Consider the following 23,834-nt stretch of genomic DNA (forward strand, 5'->3'; position numbering starts at 1 on the left):
GAAGCGCTTCTTCACCACGCCCGTTCCCAGCGCGAGCTCCCACATTACTCAACCCGGGGAAACAGCACAGACCACGCTATAGGATTTATGCAACCTTTATTCTCACAGGATATATCCATTTTAGCTTGACCTTGAAAAGATTGATACGACTTTGACCCAGTTTTGCTCTTTATGTATTGTCAAATTTAACCCTCATAAGCGCTACTATTGTCTGCGGTATGAATGTTCAGAATAGCATAATAGATGTAATTGTTTAGGGTATTGAATTGAATTAAACGATGTAAAGCATACGTTTTATACTGTATGTTGTAACTTGTAAATTATAATGTATAGTGTTTAATTTTATTAGATTAACACATTACAAACTCGTTAGTGAAAGCAAAAAAAAAGTATTTTTTTTAATAATACTCACCCTTTCAAAACACAATCCAAAAAGTCTGCAATTCATGTAACTAAAGAAATATATAAAATTTTCCCGATCGTTATTTCTATTATTGGAAAATTTAAAGTCAATATTGATGAAATACGCTTGTGTTTGTAAAAAGTTGTTTAAGTACCACTAATATATGTGTTTATTATTATTTGGCGCTCCCATGGACCTCTAAATAACATGATTTTTAAAAGGTCCTTATAGCCAAGTTGCCACTTTCCAGTTTTTAATTACGGTTAAATTGTTATGTTACTAGACCATGTCGTTATAGAAAGTGGAATAACCTCTCCATTGGATATTTGGATATGTTAAAGCAGACCATATTTCCCCTCCTTATTTTACACTAAGAGGATGTAAACTTTGATGTTAGGTACCTTTTGATTTTGAAAAAAAAAAACAAATTTGTAGAATTACTTTGAAATTTAAAATATACACGAATATTTTGTAATTTATTAAAACACGCAGTTAAAATTGTTCACACAACACAAAGCATCTATAGTTAAACAGCTAATCACTCATTCAAATAACTCCAGGGATCACATTCTAAAATAGTTTTAGAAATATATCCAAAAAGGTTCAAAACTGTTACATTTTAATCATATTTTCCTGGAGAGCGCTTAGAAAATATATTTCGTAATAACTGAGAGCCGGCAATTGTTATTCTCATTAAGCTGAAAAGCCACTAAATATTAGGTCAATCATTAAAACCACAACAAACAAAACATGTTTTTATTCAATAACATGCTCTATCTAAAATAAAGCGAATACAAAATATATTAGGATAAGTCAGCGTACACATTCTTAAGAAATAGCCTTAAATTAAGCCTCGGAATGGATTGTATATGAGGATAGACATCAATTTGTACAATGTAAATATATGCCAATTGTATAATCTAAAATTCATCTTTTACCAAAGATAACATAGATAATTAACAAATGTATATAAAGTTCTGTGAATGAACAGTTTTACCATCTAAGGCTCCTTAGAAAGGTACAACACTTATATTACTGATTATTCCTAAAATAAATACGAAAATAAACATTTCTTAATCTATCCCAAATACCGCTCTTCACAAACGCTATGTTAATGCCACAGACATGTTGTTTAAAAACAAAACTCAATATTAAACGAGACCCGAATTTTAAATTAAGAACTTTCCAATAGCAACAAATATGTGGAATTATGATAGTTCCATGTTTAAATATTTAAAAATAACAATTTCGTTTTCACACATTCGATTATTTATTCACACTTCTTAAATGTAAACACAGCTGCGACACGAACAAGACTTACTCTAACTTTGGCATATATTTGTGACCAATGCCTACAAATTAACACAAAAGGGTTACATTTATATACTAACTTAAATACCATTACGACTAGTGGAGTCAAATTTCTTATGCATTTTAGAGATTCCTAAACGTAACTTTTGATTGGCACCCGGTTTATTAATATCGAGGCACCTGATAAGGCACTGAGTATACTTTTTCGAGACACGTTTATTCCTAAAGATATTTTAATACTTAAAGGCTACAGGCAAGCCATTTAATATTAATTATTAAAAAACCACAGTACATATTTTAGCTTGTAAATATTGCAATACTATTTCAGGAATGTGTTGTGATGTTTTTCAATGGAATGTGTGTATTATGTTAGATAGCACACACTACACAAATCTTCTAAGCATTAGTGGGTTGGGTATTTATTGGTTATTTCGAGGTTCAATCTTTAACCTTATTATTACATCATGAAGAAGTGTGTTTTTTGTCCTTTCACATCGCAATGACGAACAATTAAATTTTATGATATGATCGTGACTGTATATATGTAGTACGAAGGCTAGAGAGTGACAAGGGGTACATTTTACTGCGTTAAAATATCTCATTTTAATGGCAATGCCCTTTGGCCATGCGGCAGAATCCGCGGGCGGTTAAGCTAGTAGTGTATATAGCAGCAAGTCTTAAAAGTAACTAATCATAAAATATATTATGTTGTACATCTTTTATTGTACAGTTATAAAATAATTTCATATTCATTTTCTTCTAACAATTAATCACGTTTGATGAACTTTCCTTTGCCATAAACTGAAATAATACTTAAATTCTTAATTTTTCTTGCTAATCTAAACACAATTCTAGGTCAACGACGTCTTTGGGGAGGGAGGGGGGCGAAGGTAGCATTCGAAATTCTAAAATGGTACTAAATTGCTACGTTTGAGAAATTGAGAACCTCTTTGAATTGTTTTTCTTTTGTATTTACTCAATTTCCTATTTATCCGTAATTTTAACAGATACATAAAATCGACAAAAAAGTTGCCATATACGAAAATGTGGCGAAAAAATAAGATGCGCACTTGGATATGGCGGTCAGCAATGTTTTCCATTAAGAAAGTAAGTGTGACCACAGCGCATAGGCGCTCACATAACTGACAATCGTTTATGTATACATAACTATCTGACAGTACCAGGTACTTTGATTAACAGAAACCAAAATTGTGAATAAAAAAAACAGCGACTCAGATAGATAAAAGGGAAAGACGGAAATATCGCCGTATTTTATTACATTTCTCATAATTCGCTGGTGATACTATCAAAATGTCGCACATGTATCGTTAATCAATGACCAAATCGCTTAATAATACGAAGCATGCGGCGAGGAGTGCGGGGAGTGTGAGTGGGGCGAGTGCGACGGGTGCGGCGAGTGTGCCGAGTGTGACGAATGTGTCGAGTGTGACGAGTGTGTCGAGTGTGTGGAGTGTGTCGAGTGTGTCGAGTGTGGTGAGTGTGTGGAGTGTGTGGACGGCAGGCGGGCGGCGTCCTGCGGCAGGAAACTCACGGCGGGCACGGGCGGCCGCTCCAGCCGCGACTCGAGCGCCGCCAGCTGCTCCTCCAGGCGGAGCGACGTGCTGTCGAAGCCGCAACCTGTTATGTAACAGACAATCATTATTGAAACGAATTTCCTCATCGCGCGTTGCGAAAGGGACCTGGTCGGAAAAAATTAAGACCAAATGCTGTGACGACACTTTTTGCTATAGTTGAATGCAGTGCAGCGTGCGCGTGTTACTATGTCTGTCTGTGTCTCTCATGGAAAGCAAACCAGTTATTTTCGTTTCGTCTTTTTATATCGCATGGACTAGTTAGAATCCTTTAATCATTAATCGAAAGGAACTTCGTTCCATCCCTGTGTCCCGTTCCGGTGTCACCTCTGAAGTTTTTATTTTTAATCAAGTACATATTGCTTTTGATTCTAATATGTAGATGCGAAAACATCATTTGCAGTTATATTCATACTGATATGTTATTGGGACATACTTAAAAATGGCTCGCTTGCACACTAATGCCGTCTATACCCCCTCTCTCGCTCTATATAGCTTCACTTAAGACTCCTTTCTAATTACATAGGTTTTGCGATATACTTTGAACACTCAGTCCATCTCAAATGTCCCTCCAGCATAATAATCGACACGCAATGGGCCCGCTCTTACATTGTAAAGTTACATCAGAATGATACGAGTATAATACTAAATAGCTGTGACCCGCGGTTGAAACCGCATAAGTCCGTATCCCGTAGGAATATCGGTATAAAAAGTGCCTATGTGTTATTTCAGTTGTCCAGCTATCTACGAAGCAAAATAGTATTATTATTCACCAATAGATGTCAGGAAAAAAAAACACGAATAAAACGAATATGACATTTTCTAAAAAAAAAATCCTAGCTAGATCGATTTATCGCCCCCGTAACTCCCTGTATACTAAATTTCATGAAAATCGTTGGAGCCGATTCCGAGATTCCAATTATATATATATATATATATATATATATATATACAAGAATCGCTCGTTTAAAGGTATAAGATAATAGATGAGATAATGACATTTTACAGATCTAGTGCATTCAAATATTTATTTTGCGACGAGTCTCAAGTGGTAGTATATTTGTATGAATTATATAGTTGTAGGTTAAAAAATTATGTCATAATTTTAATGTTAGAGCGGGCAACTTTGCCGTCGTAAGCATTACTGTATAAAATCTTAAATTAAAATAAATATCTCCGGACCCCATTTTGTGTAATTGGTTAACTTGAACTTGAAATTCACATAGCGTACAGATTTTTACAAGTCCAAGCCCTTTCATTTGTGAAAAAATATTTAAACAGACATTTGTCGCAGCAGCCATTTTTATATTACACAGCTTAAGAATCGCGAGAAGAAGGCTTTCAGATGTTTCTTAAAGTTTCTCAAAGTATTGAGTGTATAGCAATTTAATACATAAATTAATTTTAAGTTTCTTCTGTATTTAAAAATTCCTGTTTATAAATATGTTTTTCATTAACGTGTACACATAATTGTATCTTTAGTACGTTTCTCTCTATCTTCCAAATGAACCGCAACCGCATCGAAACCGGCCCACCCGTCCCGAGGGTACGCAGCGTGCACTCACCGCTCGCGTTGTCGTTGTGCGGCGAGTAGTTGCGGCGCGCGAGGTGCCGGTAGCGCGCGCCCGACACGCCCGCGCCGCTCACGCCCTCCGCGCTCGAGAACGACGCGCCCGACGACAGCCCCACTGGAATTGAGATTATATCGTGGTATAAAAAACAAATCATGATCATCATCATCATCATCAGCCCTTATATATTTCCACTACTGGGACAGAGGCCTCCTATGAGGGTTCAGGCCATAATCCACCACGCTGGCCAAGTGCGGGTTGGCAGATTTCCTCACGATGTTTTCCTTCACCGTTTTAAGCAGTGGTGATGTTATCTACATGCGCAGATAAATTGAAAAATCAATTTATTTCCTGCACGCTCGCCCGGTCTCGAAACCCGACTAATCGATTTTGAAATCCGACGTTCTCACCACTGAGCCACTACAGCTTTTAAAAAACAAATACAAATTATATAATAGCTCACGACACTCACGGATAACGTGACTTTCTATTAGTGAAAGAATTTTTCAAGTAGGTGCAATAGATCTAGAGATTAACCCTGCAATGTCGCAAATTTAACCTCATTATAATATTAGTATAGATTATGTAATATCCTATTTATTTCGTACCTTATACGTACTATATGACGAATAGTTATATAGTGTTGCATAAAAATTGATGTAAAAGGACATTTGCGACCGAATTTTGATCCATTAACGTTTGTACAATCGGTAGTCCGAAGAAGGTACAGTGTTTAGCGGGTAATGATAATCGATCACCACCGCCCATGGACAGTCGAAGAGGTTGGCTCTGCTATTGCTGTCCCATTTTAAGGAGAAATGGATAAGAAAAGGATTGAAGACTGGAAAGAAGGAATGGTCTGGGAAGGGCAGGGAATAGGAAACGGGCCTCCGAAGGCTGAAGAGCAATCTCAATGGAAATTTTGTCAATAGATTACAATGAAATCTGATCGTTAACATTCTGATAACAAATTGATCAAGTAACGCTTGACAAATGACTCCCTGAAAATCAGATTATTATTATTATTATTATTACATTAAATGTGTATCCGGTTGAAGAAACTACACAATTTAACGACTTGAAGCTAGAAAACGACGATTCTGGTAAGATCAAATAAACAAGTTAACATAAAATTTTTGACGATTCTCGCTTCAATATGGCCAATAACAGATTAATTGGACACAAACAGCTATGTTATTTTACTTATTCACACAAATAAATGTGTATCATATGAAAAGAATAAATCCTACTAATATTATAAATGCAAAAGTTTTTAAGGATGTGTGTGTGTTTGTTGCTCTTTCACGCAAAAATTTCTGAACCGATTGCAATAAAATTTGGTACGTACACAGCTGGTAGCTGTTTGTAGTTTATCCCGATATTCTTACGGGATACGGACTTACGCGGGTGAAACCGCGGGGCGCAGCTAGTAATTAATAATATCTCATTGCATAGGACGACTAATGGATGAGATAAATTGTAGCCACACCTAATTCTTCCCTACTGGAGTTGTTCCTCAGTGAAGCACTGCTGGTATGTTTCTGCAGAACTTTGATCATTGCGTCGCGCTCAGCCACCTTCGACTCCAACTCCTTTACCCTATAAAAATAACACAGATAATCAAATAACTAACATACTAATTGAGAACTGTATTGGATGATGTGTCGATACATAACTTAAGGTCTATGTATCAAAACCGATTCAAAGGACCATAAAGAATACTCAGTTCGCGTTGAAAACTAGTTCTCAATTTTTATTCCAAATTCAAAATTTTACTTGTCAATTTTTAAAACACTTATTTCTTAATTGATTTAGACGTTACCGCGTCTGTTTAACATATGTTTAACTCTAAAATGATATATTTTTTAGTTACGCTCGCTTACCCTTAATATGCAATTCGTATCCAAAAATCAAACAAATAATACATATATTTTATCGCTAACCTGCTCTCAAGGTCGGCCACTTTCTTCTGTGCGGAGTGAAGTTCGTCCATATGCCGTATCTTCTCGCTGCGAACTTCCGCCATCAACCGCTCCGATTCCGCAGACGTCTTTTCCAATGCCGCTATCTTTGCATCTCTGTTATAATTAAATTGTTTGTAATTATGGATGAGACAATATTGTTATAATTCTAAGACCGAAACATTACAAGCCCGTCTGAGCACGAAACCGGGAGCGCAGGTATAACCTGCACAGCTAATAATATTAAATAAAAGATTTCATCTTCATATGTTGTAGTCGAGCACGCTTCGACACGAAATGGTCCAAACCAAACCAATCCCCCACAGAAGGCAAGCGTGAAATAGCATAGTGCTGTGTTTCGTTCGGTGATTGGGGGAGCCGGACACCCACATCCTTTTCCTTACCCTTCCCAGAAATTATTTTATTCCTCTCGTCAATCTTATCCTATTCCCTTTCGAATTTGAAGCCATTTGTAGGGACGTAAGGTCTGCAATCGACCTTGCGCCTCTCCAAATGTTTATAGGCGGTGATAGCGCTTACCATCAGGTGAACCACCGGCTCCATGCCGACTATGTTATAAAAAAAAAAAAAAACAATTGGAGCGAGCACTCAGTCCATCTCGCTCCGCCACTTGCGCGCGCGGCGCGTGGCACTCACTTGGGTATGGAGGCGGCGGACACGGCGGCCTGGCGCAGCGCGGCCTCCTCGAGGTAGCGCTGCTCCCACTTGGCGCACTCGCCCTCCAGCGCCAGCAGCCGCTCGTCGCGCTCGCGCAGCTGCCGGCGCAGCTCCGCCTGCTCGCCCGCGCCCCCCGCGCCGCCCGCGCCGCCCGCCCCGCCCGCGCCGCCCGCGCCGCCGCACGAGCACTCGCGCTTGCTGCACAATATATTTATATATATAACTTTGTACACAATATCTTAATATGGATTACGTGTCACGTTGTTCGTCCGCGATGGACCCCTCAACTACTAAACCCGCTTTAATCAAATCTGCACGCCATATGCAGTTTGATCCAACTTAAACGATAGGATAGTTTTTTATATCAATTAAGGCAAATGACTACCCGGGCGAAGCCGGGGCGTGCAGCTAGTTGTATTATACATATACATAGCTACACTCACATAAACTCATTCACTGGTTCTTACTACATATTATATGTACAACGATTAAATTGGGAAACTGAAAACAAATGAAACAACTTCCACTTGAAAATGCATGAAGATAACTGACAGATATCCTATAGCTACATTCCTGACATGGTTGACGAATTTAGACTTTAAATTAATACATAAATCAGAAATAATTAAAAATTACATCATCACATATTACATTAAAATTCTTTATTTTTCAGTGAATCTGTAGACAAGCGAGACTTGAAATTTTGTGACATTCAAAAATTATTGCACGTTTAATATAACCTAAACAATATTACTCTATAACTTTTCCCATCATATCTAAACAAAATTCTGCAAATAAATGAATTAGAGTGTGCAGAAGAGCGCGCGCTCACCGCAGCGTCTGCAGCTCCTTCTCGAGCTGCGCGCGCAGCTTGCGCTCGGTGTGCTCGCGCCGGTCGGACGCCTGCTGCAGCGACGCCAGCGCGCGCTGCAGCCCCATCACGCGCTCCACGTACCCGCTCGCGTGCCGGCACTGCGATGCGACAACTTACATTACTTAACATATTTTAAATATTTAAGAGGATAATTGTTATATATTTATCTACTTCTATAGAATTCGAGACTAATTAGATGATGTTTATGTACGTTTCTGTCAAATTAAAAAAAATGTATTCCTCTATGATTCATATTCTTTAAATTAATATTGAAATATTTTACCAAATCATCCCATGTTGAATACGTCAATTTAATTCTTCCATCTCCCGCTTCTTTAAAATATACAAATATTTTTTTTTATATCATTGTTGTATAATTATTGGAAATCGGTGAGTAACTTAAATATTACCACATGCATGTTATGTTATCAACAAAATATTATTGCCATAATAAATATATATATATTAAAAGCTCGCCTCCTCCTCCAGGCGCACGACGTTAGCCTGCGCATTGGTGAGCGCGGTGTCCAGTATGTCGATGTGCGTGCGCTGCTCCTGCAGCGTCGCCCGCTGCGCCGACATCTCTATCTCTTGCCGCTCTTTCGCGCATGCCAACTCTTTGTCTGTTTCGCAAAATAGTATGGAAAATAACGATTAGAGAATAAATTTTATTTTGATACAGGAAAAGTTATATTTAAACTAAATTTATTTCTTCAAGTCAAGTCAAAAGTACTATCTTCGGATAAACTATATCAAAAATGATATAGTTCATCACACACATATGAAAATCAATTGCTGTTCGTTAGTCTCGCTAAAACTCGAGAATGGCTGATCTGATTTTGATAATTTTTATTTTGAAGCATTCTTAATAGTTCAGGGAAGGTTTAAAATGTGAAAATAATGAAAAAAATATTTTATGACGTTGCAAGTTCGAGGTGTTAACTAGAATAGTCTTTTAATAAAAACATACTCTGTGTTATGAGTTGTGCAATAAGCATCTCCCTGCTCTGCAATTCTTTCCGCAGCGCGTCGCTGTTGCTATCGCCATCTGTGCGCACGCCTTGTGACAACAGTTCCACCTGAAAGGGTAATTCGGTAAATATAAGATATTAATATTTAAATCATAAAAATATAATGACCTGTCCTTTTGAAGTACCTTCACCCATTCATTTAAACAAGAAAATAATGCAAAAAGTAATCTCCATAGTAACTAGTGTTTGTCTTTTTACAAATTTACAACCCCCATGTAAAACTGTGTTTAGTGCAGTTAGAAAAAAACAAGTAATTTAAATCCTGCTAGTTCCTATAAAGCTTTGTTCACACACAAACACATTCATCCAGCCAGACCGCATAAAGCTTTATCCACACACAAACACATTCATCCAGCCAGACCGCATAAAGCTTTATCCACACACAAACACATTCATCCAGCCAGACCGCATAAAACTCTGTCCACACACCACCCAGTCAATCCCCATAAATCACGATCCACACGTACCTGATGCTTGAGCGCGCGGTTGAGCTCATGCAAGCGGCGGCAGTCGGCCTGCAGGCGCACTCGCGCCGCGCGCTCGAGCCGCTCGCGCCGCTCACACGACCCCACCAGTTCCTCGTGAGCTGTTCGAACCTTTTCCACTTCTTCTTCCAACTGTATGAAAAATGTTTATGTTCATCATTATTATTTATGCATATATACTTAAGTAACTATAAAATGGCAATAGGTTCCCACTTGGTATTTACAGGGTGTGCCCCAATGAATTGAAATAAAAAAAAAATAATACAAATTTAATTATATTGAGACTATATATGTAACATTAAGGGTTACATGGACTATTACACTATGACAGCTAACAATTTAATGAGAATAAGCATCGATATCACAGCCTCCTGAAATGTTTTGATCAACTTATCCATCTGTTAAATAATCTACGAAGATTTACATAAAAAGTGACAAACCGGTTCTTAAACTTTATGAATTTCATTATTAAAAAAAATATATACGGATGAAAAAGTTTCCAAAAACGAGGAGGTTCTCAATTCGATTGTTTATTCCTTTATATTCCTTTTTTTGCAGGGACATTTCGGATGGTCGATTGCAGACCTTACGTCCCTGCAAATTTTTTATATTCCTTTTTTTGTTACTCTAAAGATAACTTCGTGGATTTTCAACCGACTTGCGAGATTATTTTTGTGTTTGATAGGAAATTGATGTTGTTTGATTTTATCTTCTATGTCTTATTATATGAATTTAATAGCGATAGAATTTAACTTATATTCATATACTAAGAAACTACGCTATTAAAAATTCATATGATAATGAATTATAGGTCAATTGCGAATTCTGATGCGTGTAACATATCGTGCATGAGATTACAGATTTACACACAACTCGGTTACCATAACATTAGGGGTTTTCTTTTCTAAATTTTGTTATAAGCATTTTCATGTGTACCAAATTGCCTAGGATACAAAATTTGACGATTTAATCGAATTGCATTATCAACCTTATTTTCATAAGTACTGATTCGCGTATTGTTCACATCGACGAGGTCAGCTCGAAAAAGGCACAAGGTTACAGTTATGAATCACAATTCGAGATACGCAAGTGCAATGTACTCAGCTGTTCATTCAAACTTCACGTGACGTAGTTACAAACCAAAATAAATATTACTCACGATCAAAATTAGTTGTACGAGGAATCACACGATCACACGAGCAATAACAGCCAAATTATTTTTAGTTTTGCAATCATGAGATCATTATCACATTTTTAGAGAAATGTAATCCTATTGATTTATTTAACTTTTATCTTAGAAGCGGTAATATCACTTTTGAATGGATAAAATCCAAATAAATTTTCGATATTCTTATTAGATGAGTAAATATCGAAAAATAACTGTTGCAAAAATTTCATTAGAAAATAGTTTTAGTCTAGAGATCACATGGGTTTTTATATTTACAAAAAACAAATAGGCAATCTTAATCAGTCACGTTTTTTCATAAAATATTTGGTGTATCTCCTTACTTTTTTATTTTTATTTATTTGTTTATTATATATATTCTAAATGAAACAAGCATTTTATATCCTTCTACTTATTAAATGAACACACCTTAGAAGTCTTAGCGACACGTTCACAAGCATCGGCCAGCTGCCTTTTCAACTGGTGGTTCTCCGCAGCCAGTGCATCAAGCACAGCCGTGAAGGCATCATCTGCTTCTTCCACCGAACCCTCTCCACCGCTGCACCAGCCGCTGGACTCTGAGCCTCCGGGTACTGCGCGTACACCCACACTGTAATGATTGTGAGATAAATATAGTAAACTAGCTGCGCCCCGCGGTTTCACCCGCGTAAGTCCGTATCCCGTAGGAATATCGGGATAAAAAATAGATGTTAGCCGATTCTCATACCTACCCAATATGCTTACCAAATTTCAGAGGAATCGGTCAAGCCGTTTCGGAGGAGTATGGCAACGAAAACTGTGACACGAGAATTTTATATATATAGATTAGGTAAAGATGTGAAGAAAGGTAAAAAGTTAATTATGTATTAAATGAATGAATATTGTCAGATTAACAGTTGAAACACAAACATTCTAAGTAAAAATCATAAGGTTCTGTCATTATGATCTCAAGCTAATAGAAAATCATATAGATAAATAAAATCTCATATATCCATTATATTTTCTATAGCTATTACAATACTATATAGAACGTTGTCAAATCATCTCATATAAGCAGACTTAGCACACACACCTAGTCAAATCCGGTTGCGATCTGGACAAATTTAATTTCTCCTTACTGAGCTTGGCCTTAGCTTTGCCCTTTATCCGTTCCTCCCTGGACTTAGCGGGAGCCCGCGGGGAGTGCGGCGAGGCGGGGGGCGTGGTCCCGCGGGGAGTAGGCGATTGGGCAACTTCCTTCGCCAAGTGCTTTAGAACTGACGATTGGTTTAGGAAGTCGTCTGGGATTTCCGTTATTTCCTGCAATTTTCGTATACAAAAAATCAAATTTCGAACAAAATCTTGCATTTGCATGAAGAAGTTGAACAAATATCTTCACAAACTTTCACATATTTTATTATATTAGTTAGGATAGGAAATAGAAGGGGGGACTTTGATAAAAAATCAACAATGCACCTCACGACTTGCTACTTGGACATAGTGATATTTTACAGACAATCTGATAAATAAGGTAGCATGTTTTAGTTGAAAAAAAAAATGCCAAATACCTGAACACCATGATCAGGAGGGCTGGTGTAAATTCTTTGTCCTCCAATGTCAATATAATTAGCACTGGTAGTCACCTCTTGCTGCTTATGTATCTTCGGTAAAGGTATACCACTAGGCTTCTTAGTGCCATCATTTTTTTTGAGAGTATGATATGGTGAGGATTGTGTGTTCGAATGTTTCACTTCACTATTAGTTCGTTCGTGTTCTCTATAAAGATGAAATTATGAATGTACATTGTACAATTAATTCTTAAAAATATTTAGAATTGCCCCTGGCACTTGGTTATATTACTGCCAATCTATAAGAAACTAGTAAAACCGGCGAACTCCGTTGCGCCACGAGATGGCTGTATGTGAAAAATTATTTTCGCGCTTTTCTGCTGAAATTTTTCCTGAATTTTCTTTGCTATAAAACTCAAATAAAAATAAATACAGTAATTGAGAGCTTAACTGAAGTTGGTTAAAAGTAAGCAAACTTAACAATTCTGCATTAAATAAAATAAAAGTATTACCGAATCGGTGTTGGTCTAGATGACCAAGAATCGTCTTGATTATGAATTATAAGTGTATTGTAAGATGAGGAAGACACATCTAAGGAACTTCGATTGCTGTTACTTCCACCAACAGAATCCTTCAAGGAGTTACGGTTGCTTCCAGAAACACTATCCTAATAAAACATAAATATGAACATGTAGGAATGAACATTATGATGAAATTTATTATGTACTAGCGGTCCGCCCTGGCTTTGCCTGTGGTACATATATAGCCTATAACCTTCCTCAGTAAATGGGCTATTTAAACACTGAAAGAATTTCAAATCGGACCTGCAGTTCAAACACACAAGCTCTGCAGGCTTATAATATTAGTATAGATAAATTCCTGATCATTATATTTTTTTGTAATCTTGAAATGGACATTCACAATAATTAACTTTATATGAAAGCTACTATAATTGAGGATAAGGACATGCATTCCTTAAGTGAAAGTTGCATACCATTATCATATAAATGTGAAAACATATATGACACACCCCAGGCTGCTACAAATTACAGAGAGCTGTATATTAATACTTTTATTAATGTTCAATCATACATGTTCAATTAATCAAAATAATCATTTTAATTCATATTAATTATTTATAAATACATGTTCAATCAATTTAATCATTAATCCATTAGTCCGATGATAGAAATATTCACCAGAGATTTTTTTATTGCTATATTGCTGATTTTAATTAAAATCTGTTGTTTATTTTTTATTAGTATAGATAGTCAATAAATAAATACCTTTAAGGAATTCCTATTGTTATTGTTTTGGCTATGATTTTCTTGCCCTTGAGGTTCAACCCTTGCTGTATGTCTAACCACATATCTCTCTTCTCTAGATAAGTTCTCATTAGAAGTAGACACATCTGTCTCACTGCCCGATAAACTTTGTGGAAAATTGTTTGGCACTGTTATAAATAAACAATATTAAGTTTGCAGCTTTGATTTATCAATATGTATATTATTCTTTATATAAATATTGTCATTAGTAAAATACAGTCATTGGTTAATTAGTTAAGACCTTTAAAATATTTGCAGAATGCATATTCATGAAGCCTGATTAAGTATGATGTTTCATACATATATTACTTGTGTAACAGTTAAATCTAGAGAATATTAACTATGTTTAAGATATGCAGTTTTGTGCTTTTATATGTTGTAAATAATTAAGTCATAATAGTATACCTATTTTAATACAAAGGATATTTATAGGCACCTTATACTGTAGCAAAAGAGACAGGGATCCTGCTACTGGCTTATAAGCAGTATCAAGCATACTGAACCCCTGATCTCTTCCTGTGGGCTCCCAAACAAATTTTGATACATGACCCTACTTATACACACACCTTAACTCATCAATTCCGTTTTTATTATTTTAAGATAGATGATAAACGATTCCGATTATAATAGTTTTATTAAGATTGTGATTAAAATAAACGAAGGATTAATTTGAGGTCAATAGACCAGACCTAGATATTTGTATAGGATTTTTGAATGTGTTGGATAATGAATTTGATTAATTACAATAATCTTTTTTTTAATTATTTTTTTCCAATCTCTTTAATTTTTACAATATTATTTAATTTACTCACCAGATTGCTTCTGTGATCTTTGCATGTTGTTGGCGAACGATAAAAATCGTCCTGATGGTCGCATGGAACCCATGTTTGCCGAGCTTTCTAATGCTCTGTACACCCTTAGATGTGTAGTTAAATTGTACCCTGCAATTTTTGCATTTGCAAGGACATACTTATGCTCAGTATATTTGTAAATGTTTTAACAATTTCCAATTATGCACTTTCGTAAGAGTACGCCATGAACGCGATTATATTACGATCACTTAACATAATACTTGATTCAATATGACACAACTCTATAACATCTTACATTATAATGCTAAATGAGTCAAAAATATGTAACTGTTTAATTTTTTGATTATAAAAAGATTGATGAAATATCAACTAAAAAATAAAAATACAGAAATTGACAAGTAATAAATTCCTCAAATGTCATCAGTCATGTTCTTTTTTTTTTTTGGTTTCTACTATTAGAGACAGACCTAGATACAAGCAATATGTAGAGTTCTATCTTTTCGATGATAGCAACAATTACTTTAAGTGATTTTCGAAGTGTCAAAGTCAAGAGTTTTATGTAAAAAACTCCTTGAATTTAAACCAGCAAAAAGAGCTGCTGATAGTTTTGGATCACAGACTACTTTGAGTTTGATATTGTTTAATATTCTGTTTGATGAAAATTACCGTGAATTTCCTAAATTGATTTATTATTATAGCAAACATATCTGCTGTCTACTGTCAAGTACTTTTACATAGCACAAAAAATTACAAAATCTTTCTCATTCTAATAAAAATGTTGGGACGTTGCCTTTATCGTCAAATGTTTGCATCTTATAAATTAATTACACTGACTGCCAATCATAATATACTTTCGTACTCGTACAAAGCATCTGTAATACGTGTGTATTTTTCTTAGCTTTCTTTTTTTTTAACTATTTAGAACTTCCAACTAGTTGAGAACGGCAGTCGCTTTTGTTTTACCATGATTTTGGTTGCTGCTATAAATTGTACTTTTTATATATTTAACACGTTTCAGGTGTCAATGGTTCTCTTAATAAATTAGATTTATGCCTTCATCGCTCATATTCAGAAAAATCTAAAATTGAAGATGTGACTGTAGATTTTGAACATGTTAAAAAGGCAACTTCTAATGATAATGTTTATATTATTGATGTCAGGGAACCTGATGAAGTCAAAGAGTATGGAAGCATTCCTAACAGTGTGAATATACCCTGTAAGCAATTACATATAGTATTTCTATGTGAACTTTGTAATGAGCGTTTTATGATTCTTATATTTTATCAAATTTTCTCTTCATAGTAGGAAGTGTGACTCCTGCATTAAGCACTATGTCTGATGATGAATTTGCAAAAGTATTCAAAAGGCAGAAACCCTCTGAGAACACAGAAATCATTTTTTATTGTATGATTGGCAAGAGGTCCGGTATGGCTCAGCAAAATGCTATTAACTTGGGATATAAAAAGTAAGTAATGGCCATGTGATTATCCTGTGTGATGTATGATTACAATTTCATAGACTCGTTAATCCTTGCCTAGAAATATTAAACCAACAGTTTTTTTTTCTGTTTTGTTACTGCTTTGTTCAGTCTTTGTTCAGTTGATTTTTGCTTAGCTGTCTCAGTGCATGCCAGCAATTAATCTCAAAGAATATACAAATCTTGTATAATATAATATGGGGTAGTACACATATCTATAAAAGATTTATTAAGGTTAATTGATTATTGTTATAAATGTTAATTTCAGTGTCAAGAATTATCTCGGAAGTTGGACAGATTGGGCTCACAAAACACAATAAATGGTTCTAAATCTGTCATAATGTAAAAAACATTGGTGTTAAAATAAAATTATAATTGTATATTATGTATAGACAGATATATATCTATCTCCCTGTAATAATGTGGTAAATAAATGTATAATCAATGTTAAAACAACTTAGGTTTTAATCAATAAAAGATCATTAAATACTCCGAGAATTTTATTTCTGCCTGCTTGACCAGTCATTCCAGCTGCCCAAATAGGTTTTAGATCTGAAAAACATCAAAATATAAAAAAGTTGTTGATACAGAGAGTTAAACTATATTATATTAATTCTATATTATATTTAATAATACCTTTACCACAGATGACATAATACTATACTCCCTATACCATACATTTTAATTTATGTTTTGATCAATTTTAATATGGACTTAATACAAAGATGAAAGAACTTACTTTGAATACCCTAATTTTATTGCCCTGTTTAATGCTTCGGAAGAGCGCTGGCCAGAGCGGCAATAAAAAATTAGCTCATCTGATGGAGACGGTTTAGGCCGCTGATATTGTTTTTTGAATTCCTCTTCAGACATCATAGTGAGTGCATCTTGCATGGTATTCACTACATAAAACGGTTTTATTGTAATTATATATACTTAATTTACTTACCCTAATAATACCAACTTCAAACAATAAATTACTTTTTATTAGGTCTTACATGGTATATTTATACTCGATGGGATTTTTCCAGTAGATTCAATTTCATCTGGATTACGAACATCGATTATTACTTTCTCTGGTTGATAAATAACTTTTAACATATCTTCGTAACTAACAACTCTAACTGGGTCTACCATTATAATAATATTAATAATATAATTTTATCGTTAAAAATCACAAGTCGTAAGTTCATAACAAACAAAAGTAGAGGTTTGATCTGACATATGACAATTTACAAATTACTTTTAAAAAATAGATTATACAACATTTTTTATTATCTATATTAATAAATTATATCATATCTCATCAATTATATTATATCAATAAATAGCTTATTAACATTAAAGAAAAAATTCAAAAAACAACACCTCATTTTTAAGACCAGTGATAAATGTGTAGTTATACTTTAAGAAAGAACAGATTAAGACGACCACCCAAATATACAAATCCTATTGTCCGGCTCGGTATAAGTAAATTTAAAATTAAAAAAAAATCGTTTGAACATGCACAGCAGCAGTTTTGCGCAAAACAATTATGCGTCATTACTTTTTAATGCGAAAATCGAAATACAAATTAACACTTACTTTCGCGCAAGCTTCTAAATACCTCAAACTTCCCGTCTACGTGCAGTTTGCGCAAACACATGAGAGTATGCAAACAAGTTTGGGACTTGTGTCGTGTGGACAGGGATTCGCTATAATGCAATCGAATTTCGATTTCCATATTATAGATTTAGTTAGTTTAGGTAAATTGAAACACCTAAGACTGTTGCCAATTTTTCAATTACTTACAATTTTATAAATAAACAATACTGACTTGAAGTTGTTCAAAAGGAAGTAGACTCTAGAAGTCATGAAAAGTTTTAGCGCGTACTTTTAATTTTTAAAATTTTAATATCACTTCTGGTTACACTGCAGACAACCACAGCACCGAAATCTGAATTAGTTTCGATGTAAAATTTTAATGATGACAAATGGTTTAGATATCCTACTTCCTACTAGTACTATCCTACTATCCTACTTAATATTATAAATGCGAAAGTTTGTAAGGATGTGTGTGTGTTTGTTGCTCTTTCACGCAAATACTATGGAACCGATTGCAATGAAATTTGGTACATAGATAGATGGACAACTGGAATAACATATAGGCAACTTTTTATCCCGATATTCCTACGGGATACGGACTTATGCGGGTGAAACAGTGGTTTAGGCGCGAAAGTGTAACACAGACAGAGTTACTTTCGCATATATAATTTTAGTAGGGATAACTATACATATATAATATGCTTTAAACATTATTCTAGCAAACAAAGTGAAATTATAGTATTGACCTTTATATCCCTTACTAGCCGCGCCCCGCTGTTTCTACCCTCGTAAGTCTGTATGTCGTACGAATATCGGGATTTAAAGTTGCCTGTGTTATTCCAGTTTTCCAGCTGTCTACGTATCGACTTTCATTGCAATTGGTTCAGTTATTTTTGCGTGAAAGTAACAAACATCCATACATACATACATACATCCATCCATAGTTACAAACTTTCGCGTTTATAATATTAGTAGGATTGATCTTTTCCCTGATAGATGAGCTATTTGGTTATACATTACTGTTTTTCAAAAAGTATGTTCTAAGTATTGGATAACTCCATTTTGATGGTAAGTATTATTTTAATATGATAAGGCGATAAAGGAAACTAAAATAAAGAAAAAACATGTGAGTTAAAAAAATAAAAAATTTAATAAAAAAAGCCAGTCTTACTTTAACTATTGGTGATGTTTATCGTTACAAAATGTACTTTACAAGAATGTATTACAATAAAAAATTATGATAATCTCCATGTTATTTGAGCATCATAAAAATATATACTCCATATAACAAATTATAATTTATATAGCTTAATTTGAGTAAGTTTAATAATAAATAAGTAAAATATTTTCCAACAAACTACTCCAATATTTTGTTTATTATGTTTATTTTTTCAAGACATATTGTCTTATATAAATAAGGTATTATTAATAAATTGTGCTCTACATTTGTAAAATGTGTCTTATTCATAAGTTTTTGTGATTATCAATATCCTATGAGTATATATTATATTATGAAAAGTAACAGATTAGTTAAAAAATAAATTTGATGTATTTTTTATGTATATTTAAATAAACTATATTTTTGTTGATATCTATTAATACAAATATTCAGTAAAAATTGTTTATAATTTCCTATATAAATCATGAAATTGAGCATATAAAATTATATATTATTTTGATGTTTTTGTTAAATGCAGTTTTTGACCTTACTGACCAGGGTTTGGAATGCACAATAGCTATTTATAAAAAATAAAACTTAATTTTTAGACACCTTCTCAAAGTACTTCTTCTTTTCGTCTGGATTGGGAATGATCTGAAAAAGATACAATAATTAACAAATCATATAAATCAACTCACACTTTAATCAGAAAATTATGTGAAGACTATATTTATATCACATATTAATAACTTCACCAAAACAATTTGATTCTATTTGTCTTTTATTTAACTTTTAATTCTATTAAAATATTAAAAAGCCATTTATTACAATCGAGGAACACATTTGAAGTAATTCTACTTACAGTATCTTGTCCTGGCCTCCAACCAGCAGGGCACACCTCTCCATGATTATCCGTATACTGGAATGCTTGTACTAATCTTAAAGTTTCATCAACTGATCTACCCACAGGCAAGTCATTCATTGTAATCTGTCTTAATATTCCTTTGTCATCAATGATAAAGAGTCCTCTCAATGTGTGTCCTAAATCTTCCAAATATACTCCATAGTCTTTAGCTATTGTGTGAGTCAAGTCACTCAAAAGTGGGATGTTAATTTTACCAAGACCTCCCTCCTTTCTTGGAGTATTAATCCAAGCTAAATGAGTGAAATGGGAGTCCACAGAACAGGCAACTACTTCTGTATTTATTTTTCTGAATTCTTCAACTCTTTCGGAAAATGCCAAAATTTCCGTTGGACATACAAATGTACTGAAATATTTAAATAAATTTAGAAAGATAAAGATGGTTTGAATAGGAAAATATTTTTATTAATTGGTTTTTATAATGCAGCTACTTACAAGTCCAAGGGATAGAAGAAAAACACTAAATATTTTCCTTTAAAGCTTGATAGAGATAGTTGCGTGATTTCTCCATTAACAACAGCAGTTGCCTCCCACTCAGGAGCCGGTTTTGAAACTAAAAATTAATCATATAAATTTGTACAATTTATGAATACAGTGAAACAAAGATTTATATTTTCTGTATGTGTAACTGTGGAACTTACTCATTGCTTTGGTAAATTGCAATTTATGATCAATTCTTCTGGCGCCGCCGGGAAAAACATTGCCGCTACCGAAGGAATAGCACGAATCTGATTCAAAGAGGGTTGAAAAACTTCTGGAAGTAAAGTATATTAGAAATATGACTGCTATTTCTAACAATTTCATTTTAGAAATTATTTTTAAAATTATGGTTAATCTTATCAATAAAACGAGTTATCGAAAATCGACACGTTAACAAAATAAGAACAGACACATAAACATCAATGATATGTGCTAACTGACAACTGACAAGTAACCACCACTTTGTGGTGAACGGGAACGGTGATAACCACAGATAAAGAGTAGTATAATAATACGGACCACAGATTAATATGACATAGACAAGTACTCTGTGAAGACTGTGCACTATGGCGCAAAACCCGATCCAAGTGCGTGGGCTCGGCTCCCGGCAATAGTGTGTCTCTTTATAATGATGTGCCCATGACCAAACTAAATATTTGACAAATCACTTGAAAGATGAGCGTGTAAATGTCTTGATACATAGAATAGAAATGCTATGCTATTTATATTAATGTATGTAATGTATGTGATAATAAAAAATAACATAGGTATATGCATCAAGTATATGTTACAATAAAATTAAAAGATGCTTATGAGTGCGCAGAAATTCTTTGTACGAATAATTATTTTTCACATAAAAACTGAAACGCCTTCAAATTCTCAGAACTCTTCCAAATTTAAATGGGGCTCGGATGCCCAAACCTTCGAATAAAAATTATCATCAAAATCAGTTCAACCGTTCGGGCGCTATGATACCATACACAGACTTAAAATAAAAAATGTTAGTTTAACTTATAACACCCTATTGATTTGCGTCGCGAGTTAAAAATGTTTTTGATGAACAAAATATATGGTTTCCCTAAAAACACAATTGTTGGTTTAAGTTACACAAATAAAATACGTATTTTTACCATTTCTATATAAATCAATTAGTCATTGAGATGCAACATGTCAGACAAGGATACACTACATGGGAACAAGGACCGTCCTGGCGAAAGCTAACCAATTGAAGCGGTCCTGGCAGGATACAAATACAGAAACTCACAGGATTAAAAAAAATCCTGTAAGTTTCTGTATTCTGTCTTGATAAGTTTTCAATAACAATTTTATTATTTTATCTATGAAGCTTAATCAAAAAACTTTTTAAAATTATGTATAATTTCATCAGTGATATGATATAGGTCAAAGAGAAGTACATTGTATAATGAACGTTTTCATGCAAGTCAGAGAACAGGGTTAAAATAAAAAAATATTCATAGTAGTTTTTACCATTAATTCAGTTTTGAGTGTCATATTTTTCTGAGTTATTTTTTAAGGGACAAAATAAATAAAAAAACCGGTTATCGATTTTAATTATAATTTATCAGATGTCCCATCACTACTTCCGTTTGCACTTGCAATCGCAAGTGAGTGTTGTACTTTTTTCGGAGTTTGATGCTTTTTCATTGTTATTATTTTAAATCGTAAAAGAAATGTATTCTAAATCAATTATTAAAGTGTTTCCGTGAGTTTGGTTTTTTACAAGTCCATCGCAAGGACTTGCGGTAAGTTTTTAGTTAAAGTTCCAGTCGTCGATCATTATGGCGGTCAGATTACATTAGTGTTTGGTTTAAAGTTTTCAATTTTGAAGAACAATTGGAATATTCTACGCGTCTTCAAAGTGAATGGAAATTTCAGATGGACGTACCAGACGAAGGAGTGTTGGATGTGGACTCATTAGCCGACGATGGGTCCGATGAAGAATGTGAAGCTCAGCCCTCTTCAGGTAAAGGCATTCAAAGTATTGCTGTAGTATACGAGACGCTAACACCGAAAAAATGTACCAATACAGTTTTTCAGCGATGTGAATTTTGCTAATGATTTTGCTTCAGTATTTATTTACGGTTGCTATTTTTATTTTTATTTATCGTTATTTATTCCTTTTTTTTCCTCTTTTTGTCGCAAAATTCTACAGATTTTTATGCAGGACCAGCGTCAACGCCTACATCATGTGCATCATCTCCAAGAGGAGAAGAGCCAGCGTCCCCTCATGCTGCAGTTTCTCAAACTGCATTTTTTCATCAAACATACACACGCCCATTCTTTACATCACGTCGGGGACCAGGTAGACCCCGGAAGGAGGGAGTCAAATTGGCGAAAGAGGGCAAAATTGTTAGGAGGTAATTACATAGTTTATATGGCAAATTATGACTATGAGTATATGATGATTGATTTTTGTCAATATAGATAAGCTACAGGCTTTAAAAGCTGAATTTTTATACAATGTGACAAAAAGGTTAATAATAAAAAAATTATATAATTCAAAGTTTTTGTATTGCTTGTTACGTATTTATGAGAAGTGTGCATGATTAAAAACTAAACATATACTTGTAAATCAGCCATTTTAAACAAATTAACGTGAAACGAAATAGCTATAAATATTGGTTAAGAAAGTAATATTCATCAAACTCAATTTGTTTATATTGTTTCTTTAGATATAGAGGTAATGCTGGTACATTAAGAGGTGCTAAACGACACCGCACTAGTAGAGATGATGCACTTGATGATATGATTGAAGATGATGATTTTACTATGCCAGCCCCAGAAGAGCCACCTTACACGCCAGAAAAATGGTATGATTTGCTATTTTTATGTGTTCTTAAAAATATAAAATAAATATGTTTGTATGTAACAACTTAAAAAGACTCTGTTTTGACCCATTTTTTACAAACATATTTAATTCAAACTTTCTACTTATCAAAGATAGGTGACAATAAAATAATTTCATGACATAATCTTACTGTGGGAAAAAAAAATGTAGTACACAAAACCAAGGAACATTCTTAAATGATATAAACAACTAAGAATAAGAGACTTATTAGTACACTATATCATAAAAGCATATTTTATAGTTCTAATTCTTAGCTTAATTGAAAATATTGCAAACCATTTGGCATTAATATTTAACACATGGTGTGGCTGTGGTACATTCCCTGATCTAATTAAGTTTAGCGAAGTCGTCCCTTTATTTAAAAGTGGTGACCAAGAAGACTGTAATAATTATAGACCTATCTCTATTTTACCAACTTTAAGTAGTCTTAGAAAAGTTAATATTAAATCAATTGTGTAGTCAATTCGCTTCAAATGGTTTACTGCATGCCAGACAGTTCGGTTTCACAAAGGGACGCTCGACCACTGACGCTGGAATAGCCCACATATATAAAGCATGGGAAAACTCAAAGAATGATTTGGGGATATA

At 34.2% G+C, this 23,834-nt stretch overlaps 5 protein-coding genes across 5 annotated transcripts in view; 2 read left to right on the top strand and 3 right to left on the bottom strand.

Annotated features, from left to right (window-relative positions):
* Positions 1-1,145: 1,145 nt before the first annotated feature.
* On the bottom strand, positions 1,146-15,159 carry LOC119840457 (angiomotin-like). The gene is made up of 15 exons (XM_038367082.1): positions 14,756-15,159; positions 13,905-14,071; positions 13,131-13,285; positions 12,619-12,826; positions 12,144-12,370; positions 11,501-11,681; positions 9,889-10,038; positions 9,361-9,469; positions 8,868-9,013; positions 8,349-8,488; positions 7,496-7,714; positions 6,821-6,955; positions 6,367-6,476; positions 4,872-4,994; positions 1,146-3,352 (listed from the first exon to the last, which is right to left on the bottom strand). The coding sequence occupies exons 1-15, from the start codon at positions 14,826-14,828 to the stop codon at positions 3,063-3,065; spliced, it is 2,433 nt and encodes an 810-aa protein (XP_038223010.1). The 5' UTR covers positions 14,829-15,159; the 3' UTR covers positions 1,146-3,062.
* Positions 15,160-15,256: 97 nt separating this feature from the next.
* Positions 15,257-16,714, top strand: LOC119840496 (rhodanese domain-containing protein CG4456-like). Its single transcript, XM_038367134.1, has 4 exons — positions 15,257-15,636; positions 15,774-15,971; positions 16,058-16,220; positions 16,501-16,714. Exons 1-4 carry the CDS (start codon positions 15,531-15,533, stop codon positions 16,550-16,552), a joined length of 519 nt encoding a protein of 172 aa, XP_038223062.1. The 5' UTR covers positions 15,257-15,530; the 3' UTR covers positions 16,553-16,714.
* Positions 16,715-17,457, bottom strand: LOC119840497 (rhodanese domain-containing protein CG4456-like). Its single transcript, XM_038367135.1, has 3 exons — positions 17,231-17,457; positions 16,972-17,134; positions 16,715-16,784 (listed from the first exon to the last, which is right to left on the bottom strand). Exons 1-3 carry the CDS (start codon positions 17,367-17,369, stop codon positions 16,733-16,735), a joined length of 354 nt encoding a protein of 117 aa, XP_038223063.1. The 5' UTR covers positions 17,370-17,457; the 3' UTR covers positions 16,715-16,732.
* A 1,486-nt stretch (positions 17,458-18,943) lies between these two features.
* LOC119840356 (peroxiredoxin-2) lies at positions 18,944-20,830 on the bottom strand. The gene is made up of 4 exons (XM_038366939.1): positions 20,539-20,830; positions 20,333-20,450; positions 19,838-20,243; positions 18,944-19,629 (listed from the first exon to the last, which is right to left on the bottom strand). Exons 1-4 carry the CDS (start codon positions 20,699-20,701, stop codon positions 19,573-19,575), a joined length of 744 nt encoding a protein of 247 aa, XP_038222867.1. The 5' UTR covers positions 20,702-20,830; the 3' UTR covers positions 18,944-19,572.
* A 1,165-nt stretch (positions 20,831-21,995) lies between these two features.
* Positions 21,996-23,834, top strand: part of LOC119840584 (histone-lysine N-methyltransferase 2C-like) — a 38,179-nt gene continuing 36,340 nt past the window's right edge. Inside the window, exons 1-4 of the mRNA XM_038367271.1 lie at positions 21,996-22,140; positions 22,274-22,361; positions 22,551-22,755; positions 23,071-23,208. Coding sequence (XP_038223199.1) covers positions 22,274-22,361; positions 22,551-22,755; positions 23,071-23,208 — 431 coding nt within the window. The 5' untranslated portion in view covers positions 21,996-22,140. The remainder of the gene's footprint in view (positions 22,141-22,273; positions 22,362-22,550; positions 22,756-23,070; positions 23,209-23,834) is intronic.

Source organism: Zerene cesonia, chromosome 6 (genome assembly GCF_012273895.1).
Source record: "Zerene cesonia ecotype Mississippi chromosome 6, Zerene_cesonia_1.1, whole genome shotgun sequence".
NCBI lineage: Eukaryota > Metazoa > Arthropoda > Insecta > Lepidoptera > Pieridae > Zerene > Zerene cesonia.